This window comes from Oncorhynchus keta, chromosome 24, assembly GCF_023373465.1.
Source record: "Oncorhynchus keta strain PuntledgeMale-10-30-2019 chromosome 24, Oket_V2, whole genome shotgun sequence".
Taxonomy (NCBI): Eukaryota; Metazoa; Chordata; class Actinopteri; order Salmoniformes; family Salmonidae; genus Oncorhynchus; species Oncorhynchus keta.
The window spans coordinates 31124935-31151176 of record NC_068444.1 but is presented as its reverse complement, the minus strand read 5'-3'; the positions used below and the strand labels follow the sequence as shown (position 1 = coordinate 31151176).

The 26242-nt window shown below is 43.5% G+C and overlaps 1 protein-coding gene across 4 annotated transcripts in view; it reads left to right on the top strand.

The window, feature by feature from the left end:
• LOC118357728 (ras-interacting protein 1-like) overlaps positions 1–20737 on the top strand; it is a 36584-nt gene extending 15847 nt beyond the window's left edge. For 3 of the 4 annotated variants that reach the window (XM_052478133.1, XM_052478134.1, XM_035735089.2), the window contains 11 exons: positions 1722–2036; positions 3732–3853; positions 4507–4756; positions 4927–4964; positions 6382–6593; positions 6733–6845; positions 14769–15033; positions 15102–15274; positions 15386–15530; positions 15740–15927; positions 16073–18411. In XM_052478133.1, coding sequence (XP_052334093.1) covers positions 1722–2036; positions 3732–3853; positions 4507–4756; positions 4927–4964; positions 6382–6593; positions 6733–6845; positions 14769–15033; positions 15102–15274; positions 15386–15530; positions 15740–15927; positions 16073–16258 — 2007 coding nt within the window. In that variant the 3' untranslated portion in view covers positions 16259–18411. Of the gene's footprint in view, positions 1–1721; positions 2037–3731; positions 3854–4506; positions 4757–4926; positions 4965–6381; positions 6594–6732; positions 6846–14768; positions 15034–15101; positions 15275–15385; positions 15531–15739; positions 15928–16072; positions 18412–20346 lie in introns of those variants that run through there. The other variant, XR_008078550.1, reaches the window with a different exon arrangement.
• The last annotated feature ends 5505 nt before the right edge of the window (positions 20738–26242 follow it).

The window sequence follows — 26242 nt, the reverse complement described above, 5'->3', positions numbered from 1 at the left end:
GTTGGGGAGACTAAATTCCTTAGACTGTAAACAGTCATGTCAAAACATATAGATTCAATGGTTGTAAAGATGGGGAAAGATTCTGTCACCACACTCAACACAGCAAGTCCTGCACAGGGCTCTGGTTTTGTTTTATCTTGATTACTGTCCAGCCATGTGGTCAAGTGCTACTAAGACCTAGTTAAGCTGCAGCGGGCCCAGAACAGAGCGGCGCATCTTGCTCTTTATTGTAGTCAAAGGGCTAATATAAATACTATGCATGCCAGTCTCTCTTGGCTGAGGAGAGTTGAGGAGAGACTGACTGCATCACTTCTTTTTTATAAGAAACATTAATGTGCTGAAAATTCCAAATAGTTTGCATAGTCAACTTACGCACAGCTCTGCCGTTTCCAGCTACAATAGTCAGTTACAACATTAACAATGTCCACACTGTATTTCTGATCAATTTCATGTTGTTTTAATGGGAAAAAAATGCTTTTCTTTCAAAAACAAGGAAATGTCTCAGTGACCCCAAAATTTTGAACGGTAGTGTAGGTAACCAGACTTTTCCAATAGAACACTTTTTTTCAGACACTTTCAAAACTTTCCAAACCAACAAACCGTTTGCTCATTAGGCATTCAACAGTAAGTAAAGAAAGTAAAGAAAGGTACTGTACAGTAGTGTCGATTTCAGTACTGTACAGTAGAGCACATTAGATTAGAGTACCGTATGTGCTGAATTATACTGTACTTTATTGTACTGTGCTGAACATATCTACTTTCCTGGAGCTCTACTGTATGGCACTGAACTCTACTCTGCTGTGCTGAGCTGTGATGTCCAAACTTGTGAAACAAAGACGTGTATGATTGGTTCAGACATGGTCTGTTCCGGACCAAATGTGGTCTTGTTTGGGGATGGTGCTCACTAGAATAATAGCCAGTGTGTAGAATAAATCCGAAATATGCTAAATAAGGATATCGCATATTTCTACCTTTGTGTACCTATTCAGGATACATCACCATGAAGAGAATCATATTCATAATTACGAATTTCTGTATTGTACAGATCAGGGGCCCATGATGTAATCCATTATCATAATTCTGTTACCAGATGTAAATCCATTTCACCTACTGTAGTTCAATAACCAAAATAAAAATGTTTAACTCAAGATGTCATGTCAAAGCCGACACACCATTCTTTCTGCAGACATCTTTGAATCTTAATTTGGATTAGATGTTTCAGAGATTTGAAAAATGTGAAATACTGATGGAGATTTTACCCAAATTCTATTACCAAACTTTGCATCTGCACAGTTCTTTCAGTAAGTGTTGTTTTGTGAAATTTGCTGTGTAAATTGTTCAAAGTAGACATTGTGCATAGAGTTGTATGGTTAGCAAAATGTTGAAATCAATGGTTTTTGTTCGGCATACATTTTAAAGTGAAAATTCTGAGTCAAAGTGTAATTCCGTTACTGTGGAATTGCCATTCTACAGATTGGTGGGGAACAGTAGGCTCTTCATCCATACATGGGTTCTTCAAGGGGTGTTGGGCTCTGTTGATGATCAGGGGGATCTGGAGTTCTTTTAAACCCTTTTTAAACTTCTATTTTTCTTACAGGCTGGAACACACGAGGGCCGTGTTGCATGATGTCTGATGGTTGACTGTTGATATACTGTAGGGTCTTGACCCAATAAAGTAAATGGGATTTTACAATTCAAATTCTCTCTTTTTTTCTCCTCAGGACTTCGTCATCTACCTGCTGAACAGTTCAAGCACTTTGATTGGTCGATGTGGTGGCGGAGACAAGGAGAGGTCAAAGGTTGACTTCCCGCTCTCTGCCCCCGACATCCTGCCTCTTCACTGCTGCCTATGTCGCCATGAGCACAACGATAAAGGTTCCACCGTCCGCCTCCGTCCCTTCCACGGTGCTATGGTAACACGGAACGGGGAGACGTTGTCCAAAGAGGCAGAGCTTAGTCCAGGTGATGTCATCGGGATGGGACGTCACTACCTATTCTTGTTCAAGGACCCCACTGCCTGGGTTGTTATGCAGAAGGTGAATATGTTTAGTCACTATAACCATGTTTCCATCCACAGCTTTCATGCGAGTAAAATCATACCGTATAAGAAAAATCACTACTGCTGTGACGGAAACAGGGAGTTTTGGTACAATTTTATAAATGGCAACAAATCATTTGTTTGTTTGACATCGTGGGATCTAAAATTAATTATGCGAGCAATGGCAGTATTTATGCGCAAATATTGATATAATAGCCATAATATCGAAGTAAACTTAGAGTCACGGATGATATGTTGTGTGGTCCTCCCTCTACGAATAAGTTAGGAACTTCACAGGGTGATGAAAGTGCACTGTGATCCTGATGCTCCTTTCCAATAAATACCGAGGGTCTTAATGTGGTGACATGATGATCGATGCTTGACTTCCGTTTGACAAATACAAATATTTGAGCTCTTATCCATAATAATTTCATCATGTAGACAAGCCTACCTGCACTGTATTTGTGAACTGTTGGCTAGAGTACACATGCTAATACCACAGTTTTGCTATTTAACACAGTTTTTGTGATTAAAAAAAATGGGTAGAGTTGAAAATGTGGCCTCTTAAGAGTGGCGACCCTCGCCGCCGACCTCTGACTGGGGACCCTCCCCACGGGTCCCGAATGGACGGGAGATTCCGGCAGCGCCGGACAGGCGGGAGACTCCGGCAGCGCTGGAGAGGAGGAAGGCTCTGGCAGCGCTGGACAGGCGGGAGCACCTGTAAGGAGGAGATAGAGAGACAGCCTGGTGCGGGCGGCTGCCACCGGAGGGCTGGTACGTAGAGGTGGCACCGGATAGACCGGACCGTGAAGGCGCACTGTAGCTCTTGAGTACCGAGCCTGCCCAACCTTACCTGGTTGAATGCTCCCCGTAACCAGGCCAGTGCGGCGAGGTGGAATAGCCCGCACTGGGCTGTGCTGGCGAACAGGGGACACCATGCGTAAGGCTGGTGCCATGTACACCAGCCCGAGGAGACGCACTGGAGACCAGATGCGCTGAGCCGGCTTCATGGCACCTGGCTCGATGCCCACTCTAGCCCGGCCGATACGAGGCGCTGCAATGTACCGCACCGGGCTATGCACATGCACCGGGGACACCGTGCACTCCACCGCATAACACGGTGCCTGCCCGTTCCCTCTCGCTCTCCGGTCAGCACGGGAAGTTGGCACAGGTCCTGCGATTCCGGCCGCTGCTGCCCGTTACCACGCTGCTTGGTCCTTTGGTGGTGGGTGTTTCTGTAATGGATCTCGTCCTCTTCTGTAGAGGAGTAGCGAAAAGGATCGGAGGACCAATTTTGCAGCGTGGGACAACGATTGACAGCTGCCTCTGATTGAGGACCATACTAGGCCGAACACAGAAATCCCAAATATTAGAAAAATGAACATAGACAACCCACCCAACTCACGCCCTGACCATACTAAAACAAAGATATAATAACAGAACTGAGGTCAGAATGTGACAGATCTGCAACAAGTCCATTTGGTGGAAACACACCACTGGTTGGAAAATTAAATTTTCTTTATGCCGATTTGAGAATATTTGCATGAAAATCAGTCTCTAATTGTATGGAAACCTAGCTTATGAAAACATTTAGAACTAACAATTTTGTTCTAGCTCTGTGTTTGTTACAAAACTGATATTTACTGCGCAGGTTTTAAGGTTAAACTTGACTTCTGACGCATTTTGTTTTTAGGTGAAGGACCCCACTTCTTCTCCCGATCCTACAGAGGTTCTGCCCCAGTCCACTACACTCGCTACTAGTGAACCAGCACTCTGCAACACCTGTATCTCAGCTAGTGGGACCAGAGAAATAAGGTTACATCTGCTCACTGGTTGCTTTTCCTCCAAGCTTTTAGTGATACAGGTCGTTATTGTAAATTATGAAGATTACATTTTTTTTTTTAACTATTCACAAGTTTAAGGACCAGACATTGAAATGGGTTTAGAATATTTATTGAGGAAATGAGAATGAGGATTCAGGAGGGGAATGAGAATGGACTGGATGAAGCCGAGAGCTACAGATGAAAGATCCAGAGGGGTAGAGTTTGGCTTGGAGTCTCAGGTAGACATCATCATCAGGCAGTGGTAGTAGGCTGCTATGGTGATGGAAATCTCCCCATGAGATCCTTAGAAGAACATAAGAGATACTAGATAGAAGGCGGGATGCTAAACTTGATAAAGCTCGTAAACACACAGCATCATGCCACGTGATACGCTGCAGAACAAACAAGAAGAACGTTAGTTTGGTCAGTTTTAAGTAGGGTGGTAGTGGTGATTAAGCAGAATGAGGACAGGTCGGGAGGCATGAGTTGCAGCTAATGCTTGTTGAGTTGCTAGGGAGCTGCGCTCAATGCAACTCATTAAAGTGTTGCATTCAAGTCTGGTCCTCTCCTGAATTTTTGTTCATTCTTAACACCATTAAAACATTTTTTAACTAGACACGTTTCCACTGACATGGTCTTCGTCAGGTCTAGAAGGGCCACAGCTTGCCTAAACAACCCTGAGGGTCGCGGCCTGAACCTACTCTACGTTGTGGAGCACGAGGATGCCGTCGTCAAGGAAATCATTGCCATGGGGAGTGTCCATAGAGACAAGCCGCCGTTGACTGTAGCATTCCTGCTGAGTGTGTGTGTCGAACATTCCGCCACACACCTCCAAACCTCAGACCTCCGCAGACTACTGCTGCTCATAGCCAGCCAGGTCCAGAATGCCATGTGGGTAAGTGACGTTACTACTGTATGTTACTTTATAGTCAATATGGCTGTATGAACGATCATCTCTTATTTTCTCTTAATTAAAGTTTATGTAATAAATTATATAACTACGTTTGGATCAGAAAAGTTTGTAGGCCTAATATTTTTTCATTTTGTCCCCATGCTTTGTAACAGGAACACACCAAGGAGCTTGCTGCTAATCAACCAGAAGTGTGAGTGCCTGCACAAAGCCAAATATTTCCATCTCTGTAGGAGTTATTCAGTACCAATCAAATGTTTGGACACACCTACTCATTCCAGGGTTTTTCTTTATTTTTACTGTTTCCTACGTTGTAGAATAATAGTGAAGACATCAAAACTATGAAATAACACATATGGAATCATGTAGTAACCAAAAAAGTGTTAAACAAATCTAAATATATTTTAGATTTGAGATTCTTATTTTGGTAAAAGACCAAGTCAATATTGTGTGAAGTACAGCAAAAACAAGTAAAGAGAAATGACAGTCTATGAATTTCATGACATGAATTTCAGTCTTTGCTGAAAATGTCAAGAACTTTGAACGTTTCTTCAAGTGCAGTCGCAAAAAACATAAAGCCCTATGATGAAACTGGCTCTCATGAGGACCGCCACAGGAAAGGAAGACCCAAAGTTACCTCTGCTGCAGAGGATAAGTTAGAGTTAACTGCACCTCAGATTGCAGCCCAAATAAATGCTTCACTGAGTTCAAGTAACAGACACATCTCACAATCAGCTGTTCAGAGGAGACTGCGTGAATCAGGCCTTCATGGTTGAATTGCCACAGAGAAACCACTACTAAAGGACACCAATAAGAATAAGAGACTTTCTTGGGCCAAGAAACACAAGCAATGGACATTAGACCGGTGGAAATCTGTCCTTTGATCTGATGAGTCCAAATTTCAGATTTAGGGTTCCAACCGCTGTGTCTTTGTGACGCAGAGTAGGTGAACGGATAATCTCAGCATGCTTGGTTTCCACCATGAAGCATGGAGGAGGAGGTGTGATGGTGTGGGTGTGCTTTGCTTGTGACACTGCCTGTGATTAATTTAGAATTCAAGGCACACTTAACCAGCATGGCTACCACAGCATTCTGCAGCGATACGCCATCCCATCTGGTTTGCAGGTGGGACTGTAAATTCGTTTTTCAACAGGACAAAGACCCAAAACACTTGTGAACTGGCCTCTACAATCACCTGACCTCAACCCAATTGAGATGGTTTGGGGTGAGTTGGACCGCAGTGAAGGAAAAGCAGCCAACAAGTGGTCATGTGGGAACTCCTTCAAGACTATTGGAAAAGCATTCCACATGAAGCTGGTTGAGGGAATACCAAGTGTGTAAAGCGCTCATCAAGGTAACGAACGGGTGGCTACTTTGAGGAATCTCAAATATAAAATATATTTTGATTTGCTTAACAGTTTTAATGATTTCATATGTGTTATTTCAAAGTTTTAATGTCTTCACTATTATTCTACCATGTAGAAAATAGTACAAATAAAGAAAACCCCTTGAATGAGTAGGTGTGTCCAGTCTTTTGACTGGTACTGTACTTGCCACTGTATGGTTATAGGCATAGGATCTGATTCTAGATCTATTCCTTGGTATCCCAGTCTCTGTAGTGACCCAGAGGAGCAGCAGCCTCTCAACCTGGCAGAACTGGTCTCAGGCCTGCGTACCCTGGTGGTCTGGATGTCCAACGCCCTGGAGCTGCTGTATTACATCCAACAACAGATGCCCCAAACACTGGCCTGGAGGTCACACAGAGAACAAGGGGTGGAGGCAGAGGGAGAGGAACACAATGACAAGGAGGAGGAGAGCATGGGTTAGTTTTGGGCTTTTCTAGCCTAGCTTCGCCTTCTAGCCAGGGGGCTAAAATAGTCTAAAGAAAGCCTACTAAGAACTTTACGTAGGATCCATAACATCTATTAAGACATTTACCTATATTTTCTGTTTGTTGCCAGCCCTGTTGGAGATGAGGCTGTCGTGTGTGAGGTTGGCCAGTGAAGAAGCCATGACTGTTCTGGAGGAAGTTATCATGTTGACCTTTCAGCAGTGTGTCTACTACCTCACCAAGGTCAGTATCCCACACACCTGAACTTTAAACTCCATCAGTTGCATTTTAGTGAGTTCAGCACCAGAGACTAGACCAGTGGTACACAACTCTGGCCTACAACTGCAGAACTTTAAAGGACTAAGCTCCTCAGCAACACTCTACATATTCCCCGATGTACTAGTTAGCTCACCTTGCTTTAGCTTTTCCCTTCAGAGGGCCTGATGGGTTTGTTGTGTCTCTTAGTCTGAGAAAGAGTCCAGTTAGTTAGTCCTCTCTAGAGTAGAGCCATGAGAGAGGTTTTCTGATAGAGCAGCCTTATTGGACTACTACACTGGGGGCTTTATTGCTGGCCACAGACAGACAGCAGGGGTAGTGTGTGTGTGTGTGTGTGTGTGTGTGTGTGTGTGTGTGTGTGTGTGTGTGTGTGTGTGTGTGTGTGTGTGTGTGTGTGTGTGTGTGTGTGTGTGTGTGTGTGTGTGTGTGTGTGTGTGTGTGTGTGTGTGTGTGTGTGTGTGTGTACGTCAGGCCTCTTGTCATTAAGGAGTTTAGAAGTGTTGCCAGGTGTGTGTGTATACTGTTTGAGAGGACCTATTGGCAGCTGGGGTACAGCTGGTTGCCCTATATCAGTCAGCACACCATCAGTCAGTGTGTAGTCTGACAAAGAATTCCACAATGGAAGTTAGCTTTGTCATCTTTTGATCACTCCTTGGAGAGGGTCAGGGATAGTTGTTATCATAAACAGACGTCATAGATACAGTCCTCACCCCCCTCGACCACCCTCTGCCTAACCCTGCCTGTGACCTGTGACTGCACACTACAGTACCACCCAAACCAAGAGAACATGACTTAGTCATGTACAGGTTGCCACGTCAAGCGTTAGCCATGTTAGCATTAGCCAAGGTAAATTAACTCAAGCCGAGCGTTAGGTGCAGCCTATGATAAATGCTACGCTAACTGGAAGTCAGTTGTATGCTTACTGAGGCAGACGAGGCCATGGCACCGTTCCGTATCTGTTTCCTGTCCAGGAAGGAAGTGGGAGGGAAAGAGCATTATCACCATGATTTATCCAAAGAGGAAACAGAATAGATTCCTGGAGAGGGTTCGGGGATAGGCAGGCTAGCAGGTTAGCAGCGGTGGTTTATTGAACTGTACAGGTCTTCAACTGAAGCTCCCAACCGCATGACAGTATTGGTGCATTGGCATTTCAACTGACTCAGTCTACAGATAATGACAAGTGATTCATCCAACAGACAAAACCTTCTCTGTTATGTCCTCTCTGTTTCATAACCACGTCTTTTTAACAATTCAATTATGATGAGACAGGAGACTGGAAACACTTCAACCATTTATCTGGGACATGGTCCCCATTGTGAACAACACTAATTGTTCTACAAGTCCAAGCATCTAGTTTCCAGCCTAACACTTGAGTTGAGTAGCCTCACAGTCTCCTCACACACTTGTGTTGTTGCGGCTGAGTCAGTGTCGTGAGAACATGACTGAGCCCCTAGGTGATGACGGGTGGGTCAGGGTGTCACCCAGTAACAGTTCTGGACCCATCATGACTGATGGTTCTGTCGGTGTTGCTTTACTCAACCCGTAACTGCCCACTGGGCACACTTCGTAATTTTAACTTAATTGGGTAACATTTGGTTGAGACGTTGGTCAACAAGATTACAACTTAAAGAGACGGCCAACAGTTATTTTTAAATTTTGGTAAGATCGAGTTTGAAAACTATACTCGACTAATAATTACCTCAGTGCATTACCTCAGTGCATTCATAAAGTATTCAGACCCCTTGAATTTTTGCACATTTTATTACGTTACAGCCTTATTCTAAAATGTATTACCTAATGTTTTCCCCCTCATCAATCTACACACAATATCCCATAATGACCAAGCGAAAACAGGCTTTTAGAAATGTTTGCAAAAAAACAACAACTGATAACTGAAATACCTTATTTACATAAGTATTCAGACCTTTTGCTATGAGACTCGAAATTGAGCTCAGGTGCATACAGTTTCCACTGATCATCCTTGAGATGTTTCTACAGCTTGATTGGAGACCACCTGTGGTAAATTCAATTGATAGGACATGATTTGAAAAGGCACACACCTGTCTATATAAGGTCCCACAGTTGATAGTCCATGTCAGAGCAAAAACCAATCCATGAGGTCGAAGGAATTGTCCAGAGAGCTCTGAGACAGGATTGTGTTGAGGCACAGATCTGGGGAAGGGTACCAAAACATTTCTGCAGCTTTGAAGGTCCCCAAGAACACAGTGGCCTACTCATTCTTAAATGGAAGAAGTTTGGAACCACCAAGACTCTTCCTAGAGCTGGCCGCCTGGCCAAACTTAGCAATTGGGCGAGAAGGGCCTTGGTCAGAGAGGTGACCAAGAAGCCGATGGGCACTCTGACAGAACTCTAGAATTCCTCTGTGGAGATGGGAAAAACTTCCAGAAGGACAACCATCTGCAGCACTCCACCAATCAGGCCTTTAGGGTAGAGTGGCCAAAAGGCACATGACAGCCCACTTGGAGTTTGCCAAAAAGCACCTAAAGACTCTCAGAGTGTGAGAAACAAGATTCTCTGGTCTGATGAAACCAAGATTGAACTCTTTGGCCTGAATGCCAAGCGTCACATCTGGAGGAAACCTGGCACCATCCCTACGGTGAAGCATTGTGGTGGCAGCATCATGCTGTGGAGATGTTTTTCAGCGGCAGGGACTGGGAGACTAGTCAGGATCGAAGGAAAGATGAACGCCGTAAAGTACAGAGATCCTTGCTGTAAAACTGATCCTTAGCACTCAAGACCTCAGACTGGGACAAATATTCAGCTTCCAATAGGACAATGACCCTAAGCGAACAGCCAAGACAATGCAGGAGTGGCTTCGGGACAAGTCTCTGAATGGCCTTGAGTGGCCCAGCCAGAGGCCGGACTTGAACCAGTGCAGTCCATCAACACTACCCATCCAACCTGATAGAGCTTGAGAGGATCTGCAGAGAAGAATGGGAGAAACTCCCCAAATACAAGTCTGCCAAGCTTGTAGCGTCATACTCAAGAAGAATCAAGGCTGTAATCGCTGCCAAAGGTGCTTCAACAAAGTACTAAGTAAAGGGTCTGAATACCTACGTAAATGTGATTTGTCCGTTTTTTTTTATTTTTAATACATTTGTAGATTGATGAGAAAAATATATATTTAATTAATTTTAGAATAAGGATGTAATGTAACAAAATTTGGAAAAATAATACTGAATATTTTATATATATTTTATATATATAATATATTCAGTATTCTTTTTCCAAATTTTGTTACATTACAGCCTTATTCTAAAATTAATTAAATATATATTTAGGGGTGTCAAACATACTGCCCGTGGTGAGGTTTGAGTAAAAATATATAAAGAAAGTATTCAGTATTCTTATATATATATATATATATATATATTTTATTTTACTCAAACCTCACCACGGGCAGTATGTTTGACACCCCTGCTGTAATGTCTTTCATGCTACCCAGCTCTCCATTAAAGATTTTTACATGTTTATTTAAGATGGACGGTAGGCTTGGGTCTCCATGTGTCATTGCAATCCAGTGTGATTCATAAACTGCCCAGCAGTGATGAAAAGTCCCCTTTCACGACGTGGTGTGGGAACTTTTCAGTTTGTCCGTTTTAACTAAACAGTGATGCCTCTCACGGCGACAGATTCACCCGTGTAAGTCTTTTACGCGATGTGTACTGGCTGAAGTGGAAAGTGTTTCCGTGTCTTTTGGTAGACTGTGTCTGACACATGATACATCTAGCCTTGTGTCAATCTCCATACGCACTGGTTGCCTCTCTAGCAACTGAGAGACATAGTAGCCGTGCCACAGTCAGTATATTCAGTTCAACTTCCTCGTTGGATGAGTCATTCATCTCAGTGGTCTCTTGCTCAAATGCGTGAACATCTCTTTTTCCTTTTGTTGGAATGATTCCTTCTTCTTTTCAGTCTTTGACATTTTTCTCTTTTTGTTTCTGCACGCTCGCTCAGTGTGGCCCTTTTTAACACAGGCTCGGCAATCCATGTCCTTACACCAGCATACAGGCGCCTGATGTCCCCCCGTGCCACAGTGGAAGCATGTGCCTTAATTTCTCTATCTGTGATTTTCAGTTCCAACTCTGTGCACTTTTAATGATGAACTAAACTGCTGAGCCTCTTTAGCAGCTAGTTCCATAAACACACTGACCTTCAATGGCTCTTGACAAGGTCAGATTACTTTCAGTCAATAGTCTCTTTTTGTGTAGCTTCACTTTGTAGCCTACATACTAGTATGTCTCTAATGTTGTCATCATTCAACTCTGATAGTTTATTTAATGCAGCAGCAAAGCATTGGCACTGATTCTCCCTCTTCCAGATTTCTTCTGTGGAAGAAACCTTTAAGCAACTAGTAGTTTTGGTGAAAAGTGTCCTTTCAGTATTTCCACAATATCCCCATACGTCTTATTACCTGGCCTGACTGGCTGTAGGGGCAGCAGGTAACCAAGTGGTTAGAGCTGACAAGGTAAGAATCTGTTGTTCTGCCCCTGAGCAAGGCAGTTAACCCACTGTTCCCCGGGCGCCGACGACGTGGATGTCGATTAAGGCAGCCCCCCGCACCTCTCCGATTCAGAGGGGTTGGGCTAAATGTGGAAGACACATTTCAGTTGAAGGCATTCAGAGAAATGAAAGCACGTGCTTCCCCTTTCCCCTGTTGCAGGCTGCATAGTAAACTAATGTCTTTGGCACCGTAACACACAAAAAATGTAGGCACAATTCTGTCCTCATCAATGTCATTTGCGATAACAAAATATTCAAACCATTTGTTATGAGCTCCACTGCTCAACACTTTCATCAAGCTGTCCAACGTTTCATACAATTCCAGACATTTTTCATTTCTCAATAGGCTCCTGATTATCACTCACTTAAATATTGTCCTCAACCACATTTTCCTCAGTCACGTGATCTTCATTCACTTCACTCACTGACTTTCCATCCTCAAGTTAGCTCATTTAGCAGTTTTTAATTCCAGAGTTTGTCTTCATTTACATTACATTTAAGTCATTTAGCAGACGCTCTTATCCAGAGCGACTTACAAACAGTTGAATAAATGTTCTTTCCTTTACTGTATAGCCCTCCCATTTTAATCTTTTTCTTTTCCTTCTACGACGTCCGTCTTGAATCCTTTTCTGCCGTTCATGACGACACTAACTCTCTCTCTCTTAGCTAGCTCGACTATTCACTTGCCTCTGCTAGCAATACACTGTGGTAACATAGAGCCAGTACCACAGAAAATACGTTTTCAACTTGTAAACACCAACATCTTCTGGACATAATAGTTGCTGTAGGTTCAGACTTACTCGTCGTCAATCTTTTGTTATGTCACCTGGGTTTCATAACCATATCTTTATAACAATTCAATAATGATGAGACGAGACAGGAATACAGGTCAACCATTTATCTGAAACGTGGTCGTCTCAACACACACAACTTCCATGATGCTCTGCAACCCAATCCCAACAGCCTAGATAAGTTTGTGGTTTACATATTTCTGCACAATGCAGAAGGAAATGTCTGTCCAGTCTGTGAACTACCTGGCCTCAGTATCCATTAGTGCTGTGCTGGGATGCATTTGAGTCACACGACCCTGAGGGTCTCCAGATGTTTAGGTCATGTATGTTCATTCATCGATGACAATGTAATACTTATTGCTATATCTAAATTCATGTAAATCTAGTGGTTTATTGGTGTGTCTGATGATTCCTTTTTCCAAATCTATCCTTAAAATTTCTGATGATTGATGTGGTTGATTGTGTGGTTCTAAGCTTGTGTTGATCCTAGAGTTGTGCAGAGCTCTGTAGTCCTGGTGATTGTGTTGCTCCTAGAGCTGTGCAGAGCTCTGTAGTCCTGGTGATTGTGTTGATCCTAGAGCTGTGCAGAGCTCTGTAGTCCTGGTGATTGTGTTGATCCTAGAGTTGTGCAGAGCTCTGTAGTCCTGGTGATTGTGTTGATCCCAGAGCTGTGCAGAGCTCTGTAGTCCTGGTGATTGTGTTGATCCTAGAGCTGTGCAGAGCTCTGTAGTCCTGGTGATTGTGTTGCTCCTAGAGCTGTGCAGAGCTCTGTAGTCCTGGTGATTGTGTTGATCCTAGAGCTGTGCAGAGCTCTGTAGTCCTGGTGATTGTGTTGCTCCTAGAGCTGTGCAGAGCTCTGTAGTCCTGGTGATTGTGTTGATCCTAGAGCTGTGCAGAGCTCTGTAGTTCTGGTGATTGTGTTGCTCCTAGAGCTGTGCAGAGCTCTGTAGTCCTGGTGATTGTGTTGCTCCTAGAGCTGTGCAGAGCTCTGTAGTCCTGGTGATTGTGTGGTTGGTGGGTTTCTCTGGATGTAGATCTCCTCATCGATCATATATGTCAGGACTATAGCTCCAGTTAGTTCTGACAGCTAGACTGGACCAAACAATGCTAGGAATGTGTTAGCAGCAGGGGCGAGCTGTGTGTGTGTGTTTGTGTGTGCCAGGCTAACATTCATGGGGAAAGCTTCTCAAAGCCCCACTTCTTCACAGATCTCTATTCATCCTTGTATGGCAGCCAGGGTTATTTTTGATAGGAAAAGGGTGTTTATCGAGGGCTGCCTATATGTGTGACTGTGTGTCAAAGTGTGTGTGTGGGGGGCAGGAGCTCAAGAGACAGGAGCTCAGAATGTATATTCTCCCTCTCAATACGTTCCTTTGTCACACCGCTCTCAGACTACTGGTCTGGGTGGGTGGGTAGGTGTGTGGGTGTGTTGCATGTGGGCTTGTACTGTGCATGTGCTACCGTTTTCTGAGCAAATTCAAATGTAAACCAAACAGAGCTGAATGGTCTATCTAAAGCTATAATAACATAAATGAAAGTGTGTGTGCTTATGTTGGGATCATGACGTGCCATTCCATCTGGTGTAGGGGAAACAGATGCTGGTGTGGGCTGGAAAACAAAAGACTTCTGGTGATCGGCCGGTCCCAGAGGAGGACCTGGCATGAACGAATACACACACACACACACACACACACACACACACACACACACACACACACACACACACACACACACACACACACACACACACACACTTTCAGCCTTCAGGGCACGATAAGTGCCATGGCTACATGTGGCATTACAGTGAAACATTGGAACAGGTTGAGGGTGGGGTCATTGTTTTGTTGGGCATCTGGTGATGAGCTACATTTTCCAACTGAAAACATGGACACATAGTTTGGGTCTATTTCTCCTAATTTCCTGTGTTTCCTGTTTAGATGTCATGGGAAATGTTACGCTGAAATGTGCAATGGCTTAGGACTCATGAATGTACAGTATATAGGCTAATAAACCAGAGCAATAAGCATGGAGATATATAGTCACTATACTGCTGTACTATACTGTAAAGGGATGTGAAGGAGAGGAAGTCACTCAGAGATTCTGTACTGTACCACTCAGCAGTTTATCATGCCATGCCCACACAAGCCAGATTCACAGGCTTTTTTCACAATACATATTCAGCTCTGTAGGAATGTCAATCCACGGAGCTCACTGGCTGGTGCCCCAGTGCCAAGTGAGATTGGGAAGAGGGGTGGGGTAGAGGAGAGGAGAGTCCTGAGGGACAGTGAGGGGGGCTTGTTCTGTCTGACTACAATTAGCCAGAACAAAGCCATCATTGTCATAGCTAGCCTGGCCTGTAGAGCAGAAGAGAAGAAAGAGGGCTTTTGGCTGAGAAGAAATAAGAGAGAGAGTGGCTGCAGACATTAACTGTAGTTTAGTCTTCCACTTCTCTCTGTCAGACCTCATCTCTGGTCAAACACCCACATTCACAGCGAAATCATTCTGCTGCAGGGGGAGAGGTATAATTTGTTATATTGTGTGTATATACAGTATCTTATCTTTGTATCCCCTCTAGACTCTGTACCCAATTCTGCCTAGTTTGCTGGACAGTGACCCATTCAGGGGGAGCAGTGGTCTGCTTCTCCGTGAGCAAAATGAGCCGTTCCTGGATTGCGGTGGTGTGCAGGTCCCTGGAGAGACAGACCAGGTCCTGGAGGTCCTGACAGAGACCAGCAGACTGCTACAGGACTGTCAGCTCCACCATGAGATCTCCTCTCAGCTCCTGGCCTATCTCTTCTACTTCATCAATGCTTCACTGTTCAACACACTCATGGAGAGAGGTGAGGACACACACACACACACACATTCTCTTTCTACGTCATTAACACGGATCATTTTGTGAGTGAAGGTTCAGAGGATGAATTCTACCAGTGGTCCAGAGGGGTCCATATCAGCGCTAACCTAGACCTGCTACTGGACTGGGCCCAAGGGTCTGGACTGGGTGACTTGGTTGTGGAACATCTCCACACACTCTCCTCTGCTGTCAACCTACTGGCCACTCCAAGGGAACAACTAATGCAGGTCAGAGACGCTCATACACACCTGCATGTGCACACACACACACACACTCACGGGAGAGGGGAGAGGTGACACACACAAGCTCAGCCCTCCACACACACATTTTCCCTGTAGTCGTCCTGGGAGTCCCTGCGGTGTGCGTTCCCCAGTCTGAGTCCAGCCCAACTCCACCACCTGCTGAGAGGCTACAGCCCAGCCACACCTTGGCCCCCACACTGGGCCCCTTCTGATGAGGATCAACTAGCTACACAGAACACTGGTCAGTTGGTTGATTGTCTGCTGTTAATCCACTATAGTAAACATCTGGCTTGTTTTGTGGCTTTGTTTTTTCACTGTTGCCATTTCAAACTGAGACAAGCAAACCAGCAACATAGACACAGTATTAAACCTATGATGACGACATGATATTTGCGCTACACTATCGTTTGATTTACTTTCTCTTAACCCCTCTTGCCCTTCTCTCACTAGCTGATATCCTGGAGAGTTTTGACAGCCACCCTCCCCTGGTGCTGCCCAGCTCTGGTTTCAGCCTGAGGCCTGGGGGAGAGGTGACAGACTCAGGCCTGGCTGGACAGCTCAGGAGGTTGCAGAAGTTTATCAGCAACCTGTCTGTCAAAGAGTCACCAGAGAACTTCAGTCATATGCACACGCAACAGGTAACACATTTGGTTCACAACTGTTGCTTGAATTAATTAGACATGGGTTTATATCTATATGATACTGGTTTACTACTTTTTCGTGGAACTATTTTGTTCTAGAACTCTTTTAGAACTCATATGCTTACTTCTGGAACTCCCACAGGATTATGCTGTTCCCACGGAAGCCAAGCTGACAAAAATGGCAACTCTCCCAAAGGCCTCCCTGGAGTCTCTTGAATCCCCCCCCGTAGAGAAGGTCCTAACTCTGGACACTCTCCCATCACCCCCCTCTCAATTATCTTCACCCTCCCCCCTTTCCCCCCCAGCAAAGCCCTTCTCCCCCAAGTGATTTGAACTCTTGTGGGGCCCTACTGACCCAAAAGCTGAAGAGCCTGGAGCTCCAGTTCAGAGAGACAGACCTAAGCCCCCTCACCCAGAGGAGGTCTGCCCTGGACCCCTCCTGTCTCTTCACCCCTCCTAACACCCCCCACAGCCTGGAGCTGGTTGAACCAGAGACTGAGCATCAGGAGGATGAAGAGGTGTTTACTAAAGAGCTACAGAGAAGAGATAGAGGACTGGGATTGGCTCTGGTGGATGCAAGGGTGAGTGACAGAGACAAGGATATGCATTTAAAAAAAAGTACTATTTGGATCAACCCCCCCAAACATAGTCCAACTGATTACAAGTAAATTAGTTAGGTTTTCTCATTTGAAAAAAAATACATTTGTTGAAACCAAATATATAATTCAATGCCAACAGTTATATTAGATTATTACCAAACTTATATTTCAAGTTGCGACCTATTTCTTTCAACACTGAACCTACTTTTCCCCTTTTGTTAAACGTAATAAATAACAAATAGAACCTAATGTCAACCTACTGGCCATGCCAAGGGAACAACTAATGGGTTAAGTGCCTTGCACAAGGGAACATAAAGAGATTTTTCTGACCTAGTTGGCTCGGGGATTCAAATCAGCACTCAGTTTCTGTCCCAACAATCTTAACCACTAGGCTACGTTTACTTTATCATGTGCTCTTATGGCAGTATCTTTACAGAAGATGGCAGTATTCAGGTTTAAATTGGAAAAACAAATGCAATAGACCAGATTAACTGGAATGACAAAAAAAAACAAAAAAAACCTGAAAGCTACACCCCCAATAAACCACGCCTCCAACTCTTCTGATTGGCTGCTGCCGCTACATTGCCCCCATCGCTTTTCAATGCACATGAGGTGTTGAAAGCAATTAAGAAGCTTTCATTCAATTCCAAAAATCACATTGATCTGACAAATTCTTTATTTGATTTCAGACAAACTGAATAGAATAGGTTGAAACAAACCAAAGCGTAATTCTAGATCATTCCAAAAGTGTACTCTATTCTGACCCATCTGAAACATCCTGCAGCTTTCCATGACCAGTGGTGTTTGTGCTGTCAGAGTGACTGGCCTTAACCTTGGTAAGGTTTATCTTTAGGTAATAACTCATTCTGAAAACATTCAATTTAGACCTCCCTGGTAGCCCTGATGGCTATCTGAGATAACTCACTCAGAGAAAAAAACAACACGGTCCAAGGTCAAATCAATGAAGCTCAGATGACAAGAGTAGCCATTTTTAAAATCTCTATCTGCCCTAAAAAACAGGTTTTGTCATAAAAATGGTATGATGATTTATACTGTCTCCTCCACACCTGGGTCCAATAGTCCAGCATGGTGGTATGAGAACTGTTTGTTTTCTTGCTTTTCAGGACTGGGTTTGCATTTTTTTAGGTAATTAGTAGACATGAGAGGATGCAAATGAACTGCTTTTGGTATGCATTATTTGGTCACTCGGTCTCTAGAAGTGTATTTTGTGTCAGACATTGCCTCCTGGTGGTCTGGGAGTGCAATTTCTGTGTTCATGAAAGTCATGAACATGAGTAAATAACCTCATGTCACAGTGAGTCATGTTTAAGTGCATCTGGCCCGTAATTATAATATATATGGGGTGGCCCCAAATATATATTAGAATTGCACGTAAACCTTACTCACAGTGACATGAGGTTATTTACTCATTAAAATATGCTCAAAATGCCCCCCAACATATTGATATAAAAAATATATACTTTTTTTTTTGCCATGCTACGACAGGCAACCACGCATCGCCGTCTGAAATAATCATTAGCAAATGTACTCATAATTATAACTTAACAAATTGCTATTATTATTACTACCGGTTCTAGTAATACGGTGTCCTGCAATTCTGCGTGTGGCTTGTCCAAGTGGTTTTGCCGTACTCCAGCAGAAGCCGTTGCTCGACTGCTGTGGGTAGATATAATCATTGTTAAACACTGTACTGTCTTTATATTTCATCACTTTCAAATGTATTAACAAGTGGAAAACTATAATGTAATATGAGTGTTACGTAGGCTATTTCACTGTCGATTCTGATAGTGTTGACGTCAACACGTCATTTTGAGCGGGACTGTAATTGTGGAAATAAATATTTGCAAAAAGGTGTCAGTAATTGCATGGAGTGGAAACAAACGTTTTTGGTAAAAACGGCCGATTTTCAAGTGCTAATCAATCAACCATCACTAACGTTAGCTATCATACTAACTCACCTGGAAAGTTCATTAGCCAAACATTCACCCAGCGATCAACAATGGTACTCACGCGGGCTTATTGGTTAGTAATCCATTCCTGAACATCATGGCAAGAGTGAACATGAAATAAATATTATCAGTAAACAAGTGGTGTACTTGTTTACTGATAATATTTATTTCATGTTCACTCTGGTGCGTTCTGAATAGGGAGAGAGAGAGCATGAGGATGCCAACAGGGCAGGGAGAGCAGGTGACATGGAGGTGAGTGAGAAAAGGAGCAAATACTGATGACTGAACTGATATCGCCGTGTTGGTGTTCCTACCACATCATAATTCATGTTGGCACAGCTGGGCTTAGGTTTAGGCACAGGCCTCCGGCAGGGGAATATTCTGTCTTTGGACTGGGGTAACCAACTAACTAACTACAGGTCAGTTGCAATGATGGTCCTGGAGCAACTTTAATTATGATGTTTTAGGAACAACACCAACACGGAGATATCAGATTGTACAAAAAATATTGGTGGTTAAAGAGTCTTAACCACCAATATTTGCACGATCTGATATCGCAGAGTTGGTGTTGTTCCTAAAACATCATAATTAATGTTGCTCCAGGACCATCATTGCAACTGACCTGTAGTTAGTTGGTTACGAATAATGACATCACAACAGTCTAATCCTAATGTACAGATGACTCCTGTTGGCCTCCATATGTGTATCAACATTCTTTCTAATCATTAGTTTACAGATAATATTTCTTTCATGTTCACTCTGGTGCCTTTAGTGTAGAGAGAGAGAGAGAGAGAGGGGAGGAGGGAGATAGGAAGGAGGGAGGGAGAGAGAGAGCACGAGGATGCCGACAGGGCAGGGAGAGCAGGTGACATGGAGGCGAGTGTCAGCACTTAGTACACTAACCATCACTAAATGCTGAGTGGGCTTCATCAAGTTCACTTCCAGGACAAGCGATGAAGTGTACTTTGAGGACCAGTGTACTTTGGAGATGAGCAATGAAGTGCACTTTCAGGACAGGCTGTGCTTTTAACACAAGCAAAAGACAGGCTGTGCTTTTGACACAAGCAATGAAGTGCACTTTCAGGACAGGCTGTGCTTTTGACACAATAGGTTATTTTTAAATAAGCAAGTGCACTATGGTCATATTTTGCACATTGTGATTTCATGGCATGCATCCAGCTCTTCAATCTCTAATATGGAGATACTTATCCAGCTCTTCAATACAGAGAAAATGAATCATTAAACATTTTATGAATCATTAATTGATGTGGTTATAATATTCCCAGAGGGCACAGGAGTATTCTGCCCTACCAAACAAAAAGGCAGTAACTGCTCAGTGTATAACTGAGAAAAAGGGCTTTTATTTACCTTTGTTTCACAGTAACTTCATGCAGAGGCTGTGGTATGCTCTCAAGCTTTTTATCTCTTACTAATTACCTTAATCCTTCATTGAAACTCAACCTGTATTTTATTACATTTCATAGAACTGTAACTGTATTTGTGACAATGGCTATGCAACAATGAAGTGTTGGAATAGACTGTGTATATATATATATATTTTTTTTAGGAGGTAGATCAGCTGTAATATTGCAGATTGTGGCTTCCATCAATGTAATTACATAATTTCTAATCCCCTATATATATATATATATATACCCAGTGCATTCGGAAAGTATTCAGACCTCTTGACTATTACACATGTTATGTTACAACCTTATTCTAAAATGGATTTTTTTATTTATTCCCCCTTATTAATCTACATACAATACCCCATAATGACAAAACAAAAACCCACCACAGTAAACACTATGCATATGAGCCAGCAATGAATGAATCTTGTCTTGCAGGACCAATGGAAGGCAAACAACAATATGAGCAAGTAACCATCCCATCGGTCATGCAGGGTTAAGTGGCCAAGCCCACGTGCCCTTACGACCAAGAGAAAGGAGGGATTTTATCATCAACGTCCTCTTTGGTCATGAGTGTCTTGTTTGGTCATGACTGTCTTGTTTGGTCATGACTGTCTTGTGTGCAACCCTAGTAACAGTTTGTGTTTTCCTACAGTAAGTGTTTCCTTCAAAACCTGACATGTTACCATCTGCACACATGAGAACCTATGAGGAATGTAAGCATGTTTTCACACAGGCAATTTGCTATGGTGGCCCAGGGTTTCCACAATGTTTCAAATGGCAAATTGAATCCAGTAGATTACTGTGAAATTGTTTGAGGCATTAAAATGTTTCATTTGTTATTTGCTGCCAGCTTATCTGGCCACAGTTTGTCATCCATTGTTCCTATGCTAGGTAACTTTAGCATAGTACGTTTTACTATCAGTAAAATAAGCCCTCATGCGGTTTGTTAGTACAGACTGAAAATCTTACCCTTATGCCGGCTGTTGTTTTTTGAAATTGCGGTTCCATTCTATCTGAAACGTGTACCTTGAATGGGCAAGTCAAGGAAAGTTAAGTTGGGGTATGGCTGGATTTAGAATTCAAAGGGAATGCTATCTATACATAAGCATTAAAAAAAATCTAATTAATAGTCTGTATGGGCTATCAGACCCTAGATGCTATGTATTAGTACATTTAATGCTGACTTGAGGTTAACATTTTAAACAGAGTGCATCCTGTGAGAATCCAGTGCTCTGCATATTTAGCCCAGAAATGTGTATGTTTAAACACAAGATCTCATTTCACCTCTAGACTGCTGATGTCTATACAATGGATTGGGGCCAGACTACAGAAAAGGGCCACTATCTTTATGCAATAATATTCAACAAACTGGACAAGTTATGCAAGTTTGGGCTGCCAAGTAAAGGGAAAGGGGGATACTAGTCAGTTGTAGAACTGAATGCAATTCAACCGAAATGTGTCTTCCGCATTTAACCTAACCCCTCTGAATCAGAGAGGTGCGGACGGATGCCTTAATTGACATCCACCTCTTCGAGAACAGTGTACAAGTACATATAAAGTTTACTCAAGTTTAAAATGTTAAAGCATCGTATGTGGGAATTCAGTGCACTGCATATTAAGCCTCAGAAGTACTTATGTTAAACACAAGATATCATTACACTTGTCTACTGATGATCTGAGCCAATGTAGACTTGTATAATGTGTCATTATTACTATTAGAAATCAATTTGGCAAGGAAAGAAACAAATCCATACTAAAGGGCCACTACCTTGATGCAATAACACTTTCAACAAACTGGGCAGATGCTACATAAATATCAGCTGCTAAGTATAAGCACATTGACTTGACTCATTTAAAATGTTAAACAACAAAGCATGAGAGAATTCAGTATACTGCATATTCAGCCACAGAATTTCACGTGTTTAGGTACAAGATATGACACTTGTCTACTGGTGACTTTGGTGATTTTTCATGCCAAATCAATCTTCAATAGTAAGGACTTCTGAAAGTCTACATTGGATTGGGTCTAATAAAACGTCTGAATCTTTAAATGAAGGACTTTTATGCACCAGCACAATATCCCTTAATTCTAAAAACATTTGGTTCATTTAAAAACAAAGACACACATTCATGTGTTAGATTTGTTTCTAAAACTTGCCTAATCAGTTTGTGGTTGGTGTCTATATGCATAACTTCCTGGGGCCCAGCCACGGAATATGTTAGTCGGACAACACAACCCATCCTGGTCATCCAAAGGATAACCCAAGCTGTGACGATTCGATGCATTGATGCCTTTACCCTTGCCCACTGTGCACATTGGCCCTGGGCGAGCAAGCTCCCTTCACAACTCTCTAGCCTGCATGGGGCATGTTGGATTTGATAGCCGACACTACAGTCCATTGTCTAGCTCCTCGTCGGCCATTGAGAGGATGATCCCTGGACTGATCGACCGTTCTTTCTCATACATCTGGCAACAGTGCGTTCTGACACACCAAGGACTTGTGCAATGCTTTCTACTGGCAAAAACTGGGCAAACAGTTCCTGGAGCCAGGGACTTGTGCAATGCTTTCTACTGGCAAAACTGGGCAAACAGTTCCTGGAGCTGGCTCTAAGGTACAGTGTGTCTGGGCCTACCGGTTCGTCCTTGCTCCAGGTGTAGTGGTACATCAACTACTCAACCTCTGACACGGTTCAGCAGTTCCATCAAAGGTCCTAAAACATTCAGGGATGTGACTGACGTTAGCCACAACACTGATGAAAGTGAGCTCTTGATTGCAGGTGAATTCCAAAAAGTCTAAATCGATTAGTGGGTAATTGACCACCCGCAAGTGGCTGGTCTGTAGCCTCCATTATGTCATTTATTTGTAGAACCCGAAGACAGTGTGACAAGGTTATTATTGATGTCAGTTAAACTTGTGTTAGGCTACTTAGCTAGCTAACGTAGTTACTTTTTGACAACTCGTTAGAAAAACTAATAACGGAAATCAATAACTTATATACCTAGGTACTGCATGTGGGTCCTTGACTAGTGCGACCTTGTGGACAGTAAACTTTCTCCTTTGAGATATTTCATCCTCCTTGCTAGCTAACCATTACCATGACTGTAATTGGTACTTAAAACAGTGGCTAGCTAGACAAGCTTACTCCTTGCACAACAATGTGTAATTTTGTCAGTGACGTGAGCTAACTAACTAGGTAACACTAGCTAGCTATCATATGCCACGAGCCGAGATCGACTGTCTGTGAGCTAGCTAGTTAGCTAGCTACATGTCATTTGCTGATGAAATTTCACAATTACCTTTCACGCATGGCTTTTCTTACGATCCTAATAATTTACGTATGGATTTTCTTTACATATGGATCCTAATGAAATGTACGTTCAACCTTTTGGCACCTATTTGGCTCCATTACAACCCTCCAGTGCTCCAATGTGCATGCTTGGAGCAAGGTAATACTGTATGTATTTTTATAAACTGGGATGTTGGAGCCCTGAATGCTGTTTGGCTGAAAGCCTTGGTATATCATTTCAGTTGAATGCATTCAGTATAACAACTGACTCCCCTTTCCCTTCCCTCGTGCCTTATTTGTGGGGTCAATTTCACGAGATATGTATTGAATTCAAAATAAAAATAAATTGTGAACATGAAAAATGAAGTTGAGAATGTAAGCATTATAGTTTTGAGGACGGTTGAAATAATGGATGTTGAATTCAAAAACCAAACAATTGAAAGCAAAATGTATAGAATTGTAAACAAAAATAATACATCAAAATCAAACCCCCAAAACTTGTAAGCAAATCATTTTAAAGCGAGAGCAAAACTCTTATGACAAATGATTAAAACAAATATTTGAAAATGAATGCAAAAATTGTTTTCGGTGTAACTTCTTAATCCTATTGAATACATTTAGCCTACGCTCTTGCCTGCATGGACTACCTTTTGGTTACGCTACTCGGATCTTCGCTTCTACGCTTCTTTTCGATTTTCTTTGCGAGTTTTAGCATTATTTTTTCCTTGAAGGGCGGGGTTTAGAGGGAGGCGTAGACAATGAGTCGCCATTGGTCCACTATTTTTGGAGTGACGATTCGTCTTAACCCAATCAATGAACATGATAGACAGGTTTAGGAGGGGACTTTAACATAACTATAGATAATTCATCAGCTAGACGGTACCCAGGTAGGCCATCCAATCATATTTAGGGTTTAATACCTTTTATGGAAAAGTTTGATCTTTCTGATTGATATATGGAGAGAGAGAGAGGTTTCCGGCCGACAGATTGTTCACTTGGAGTAACAAAACAGGCTCCAGACAGTCCAGAATAGATTTTTGGTTTATATCCAAATGTATTGATAGTTAGTTTGTTACTACAAATATTTGTACTACTACCCACAGACCATAGGGCCATTTACATTGATATCTAAATATTTACCCCTGATACTAACCTTGGTAGAGCATCCTACTGGAAGCTAAATAGCTCATTATTAAATAATGATATAGTTACATTTGAAGTTCAGATCTGCTCTTTAAATTTGAGGTGTCCAAATACCTTTGAAAATATGGTAGTATTCCTGCTAAAACTAGAAGAGCTGAGGAGGAAAATAACTTCCCTTTCACTTTACAAAATAAAGTGGATAATATATAGAGATGAAATACATTTACATTTAAGTCATTTAGCAGACGCTCTTATCCAGAGCGACTTACAAATTGGTGCATTCACCTTATGACATCCAGTGGAACAGCCACTTTACAATAGTGCATCTAAATCTTTTAAGGGGGGGGGTGAGAAGGATTACTTTATCCTATCCTAGGTATTCCTTAAAGAGGTGGGGTTTCAGGTGTCTCCGGAAGGTGGTGATTGACTCCGCTGTCCTGGCGTCGTGAGGGAGTTTGTTCCACCATTGGGGGGCCAGAGCAGCGAACAGTTTTGACTGGGCTGAGCGGGAACTGTACTTCCTCAGTGGTAGGGAGGCGAGCAGGCAGAGGTGGATGAACGCAGTGCCCTTGTTTGGGTGTAGGGCCTGATCAGAGACTGGAGGTACTGAGGTGCCGTTCCCCACAGCTCCGTAGGCAAGCACCATGGTCTTGTAGCGGATGCGAGCTTCAACTGGAAGCCAGTGGAGAGAGCGGAGGAGCGGGGTGACGTGAGAGAACTTGGGAAGGTTGAACACCAGACGGGCTGCGGCGTTCTGGATGAGTTGTAGGGGTTTAATGGCACAGGCAGGGAGCCCAGCCAACAGCGAGTTGCAGTAATCCAGACGGGAGATGACAAGTGCCTGGATTAGGACCTGCGCCGCTTCCTGTGTGAGGCAGGGTCGTACTCTGCGGATGTTGTAGAGCATGAACCTACAGGAACGGGCCACCGCCTTGATGTTAGTTGAGAACGACGGGGTGTTGTCCAGGATCACGCCAAGGTTCTTAGCGCTCTGGGAGGAGGACACAATGGAGTTGTCAACCGTGATGGCGAGATCATGGAACGGGCAGTCCTTCCCCGGGAGGAAGAGCAGCTCCGTCTTGCCGAGGTTCAGCTTGAGGTGGTGATCCGTCATCCACACTGATATGTCTGCCAGACATGCAGAGATGCGATTCGCCACCTGGTCATCAGAAGGGGGAAAGGAGAAGATTAATTGTGTGTCGTCTGCATAGCAATGATAGGAGAGACCATGTGAGGTTATGACAGAGCCAAGTGACTTGGTGTATAGCGAGAATAGGTGAGGGCCTAGAACAGAGCCCTGGGGGACACCAGTGGTGAGAGCGCGTGGTGAGGAGACAGATTCTCGCCACGCCACCTGGTAGGAGCGACCTGTCAGGTAGGACGCAATCCAAGCGTGGGCCGCGCCGGAGATGCCCAACTCGGAGAGGGTGGAGAGGAGGATCTGATGGTTCACAGTATCGAAGGCAGCCGATAGGTCTAGAAGGATGAGAGCAGAGGAGAGAGAGTTAGCTTTAGCAGTGCGGAGTGCCTCCGTGATACAGAGAAGAGCAGTCTCAGTTGAATGACTAGTCTTGAAACCTGACTGATTTGGATCAAGAAGGTCATTCTGAGAGAGATAGCGGGAGAGCTGGCCAAGGACGGCACGTTCAAGAGTTTTGGAGAGAAAAGAAAGAAGGGATACTGGTCTGTAGTTGTTGACATCGGAGGGATCGAGTGTAGGTTTTTTCAGAAGGGGTGCAACTCTCGCTCTCTTGAAGACGGAAGGGACGTAGCCAGCGGTCAGGGATGAGTTGATGAGCGAGGTGAGGTAAGGGAGAAGGTCTCCGGAAATGGTCTGGAGAAGAGAGGAGGGGATAGGGTCAAGCGGGCAGGTTGTTGGGCGGCCGGCCGTCACAAGACG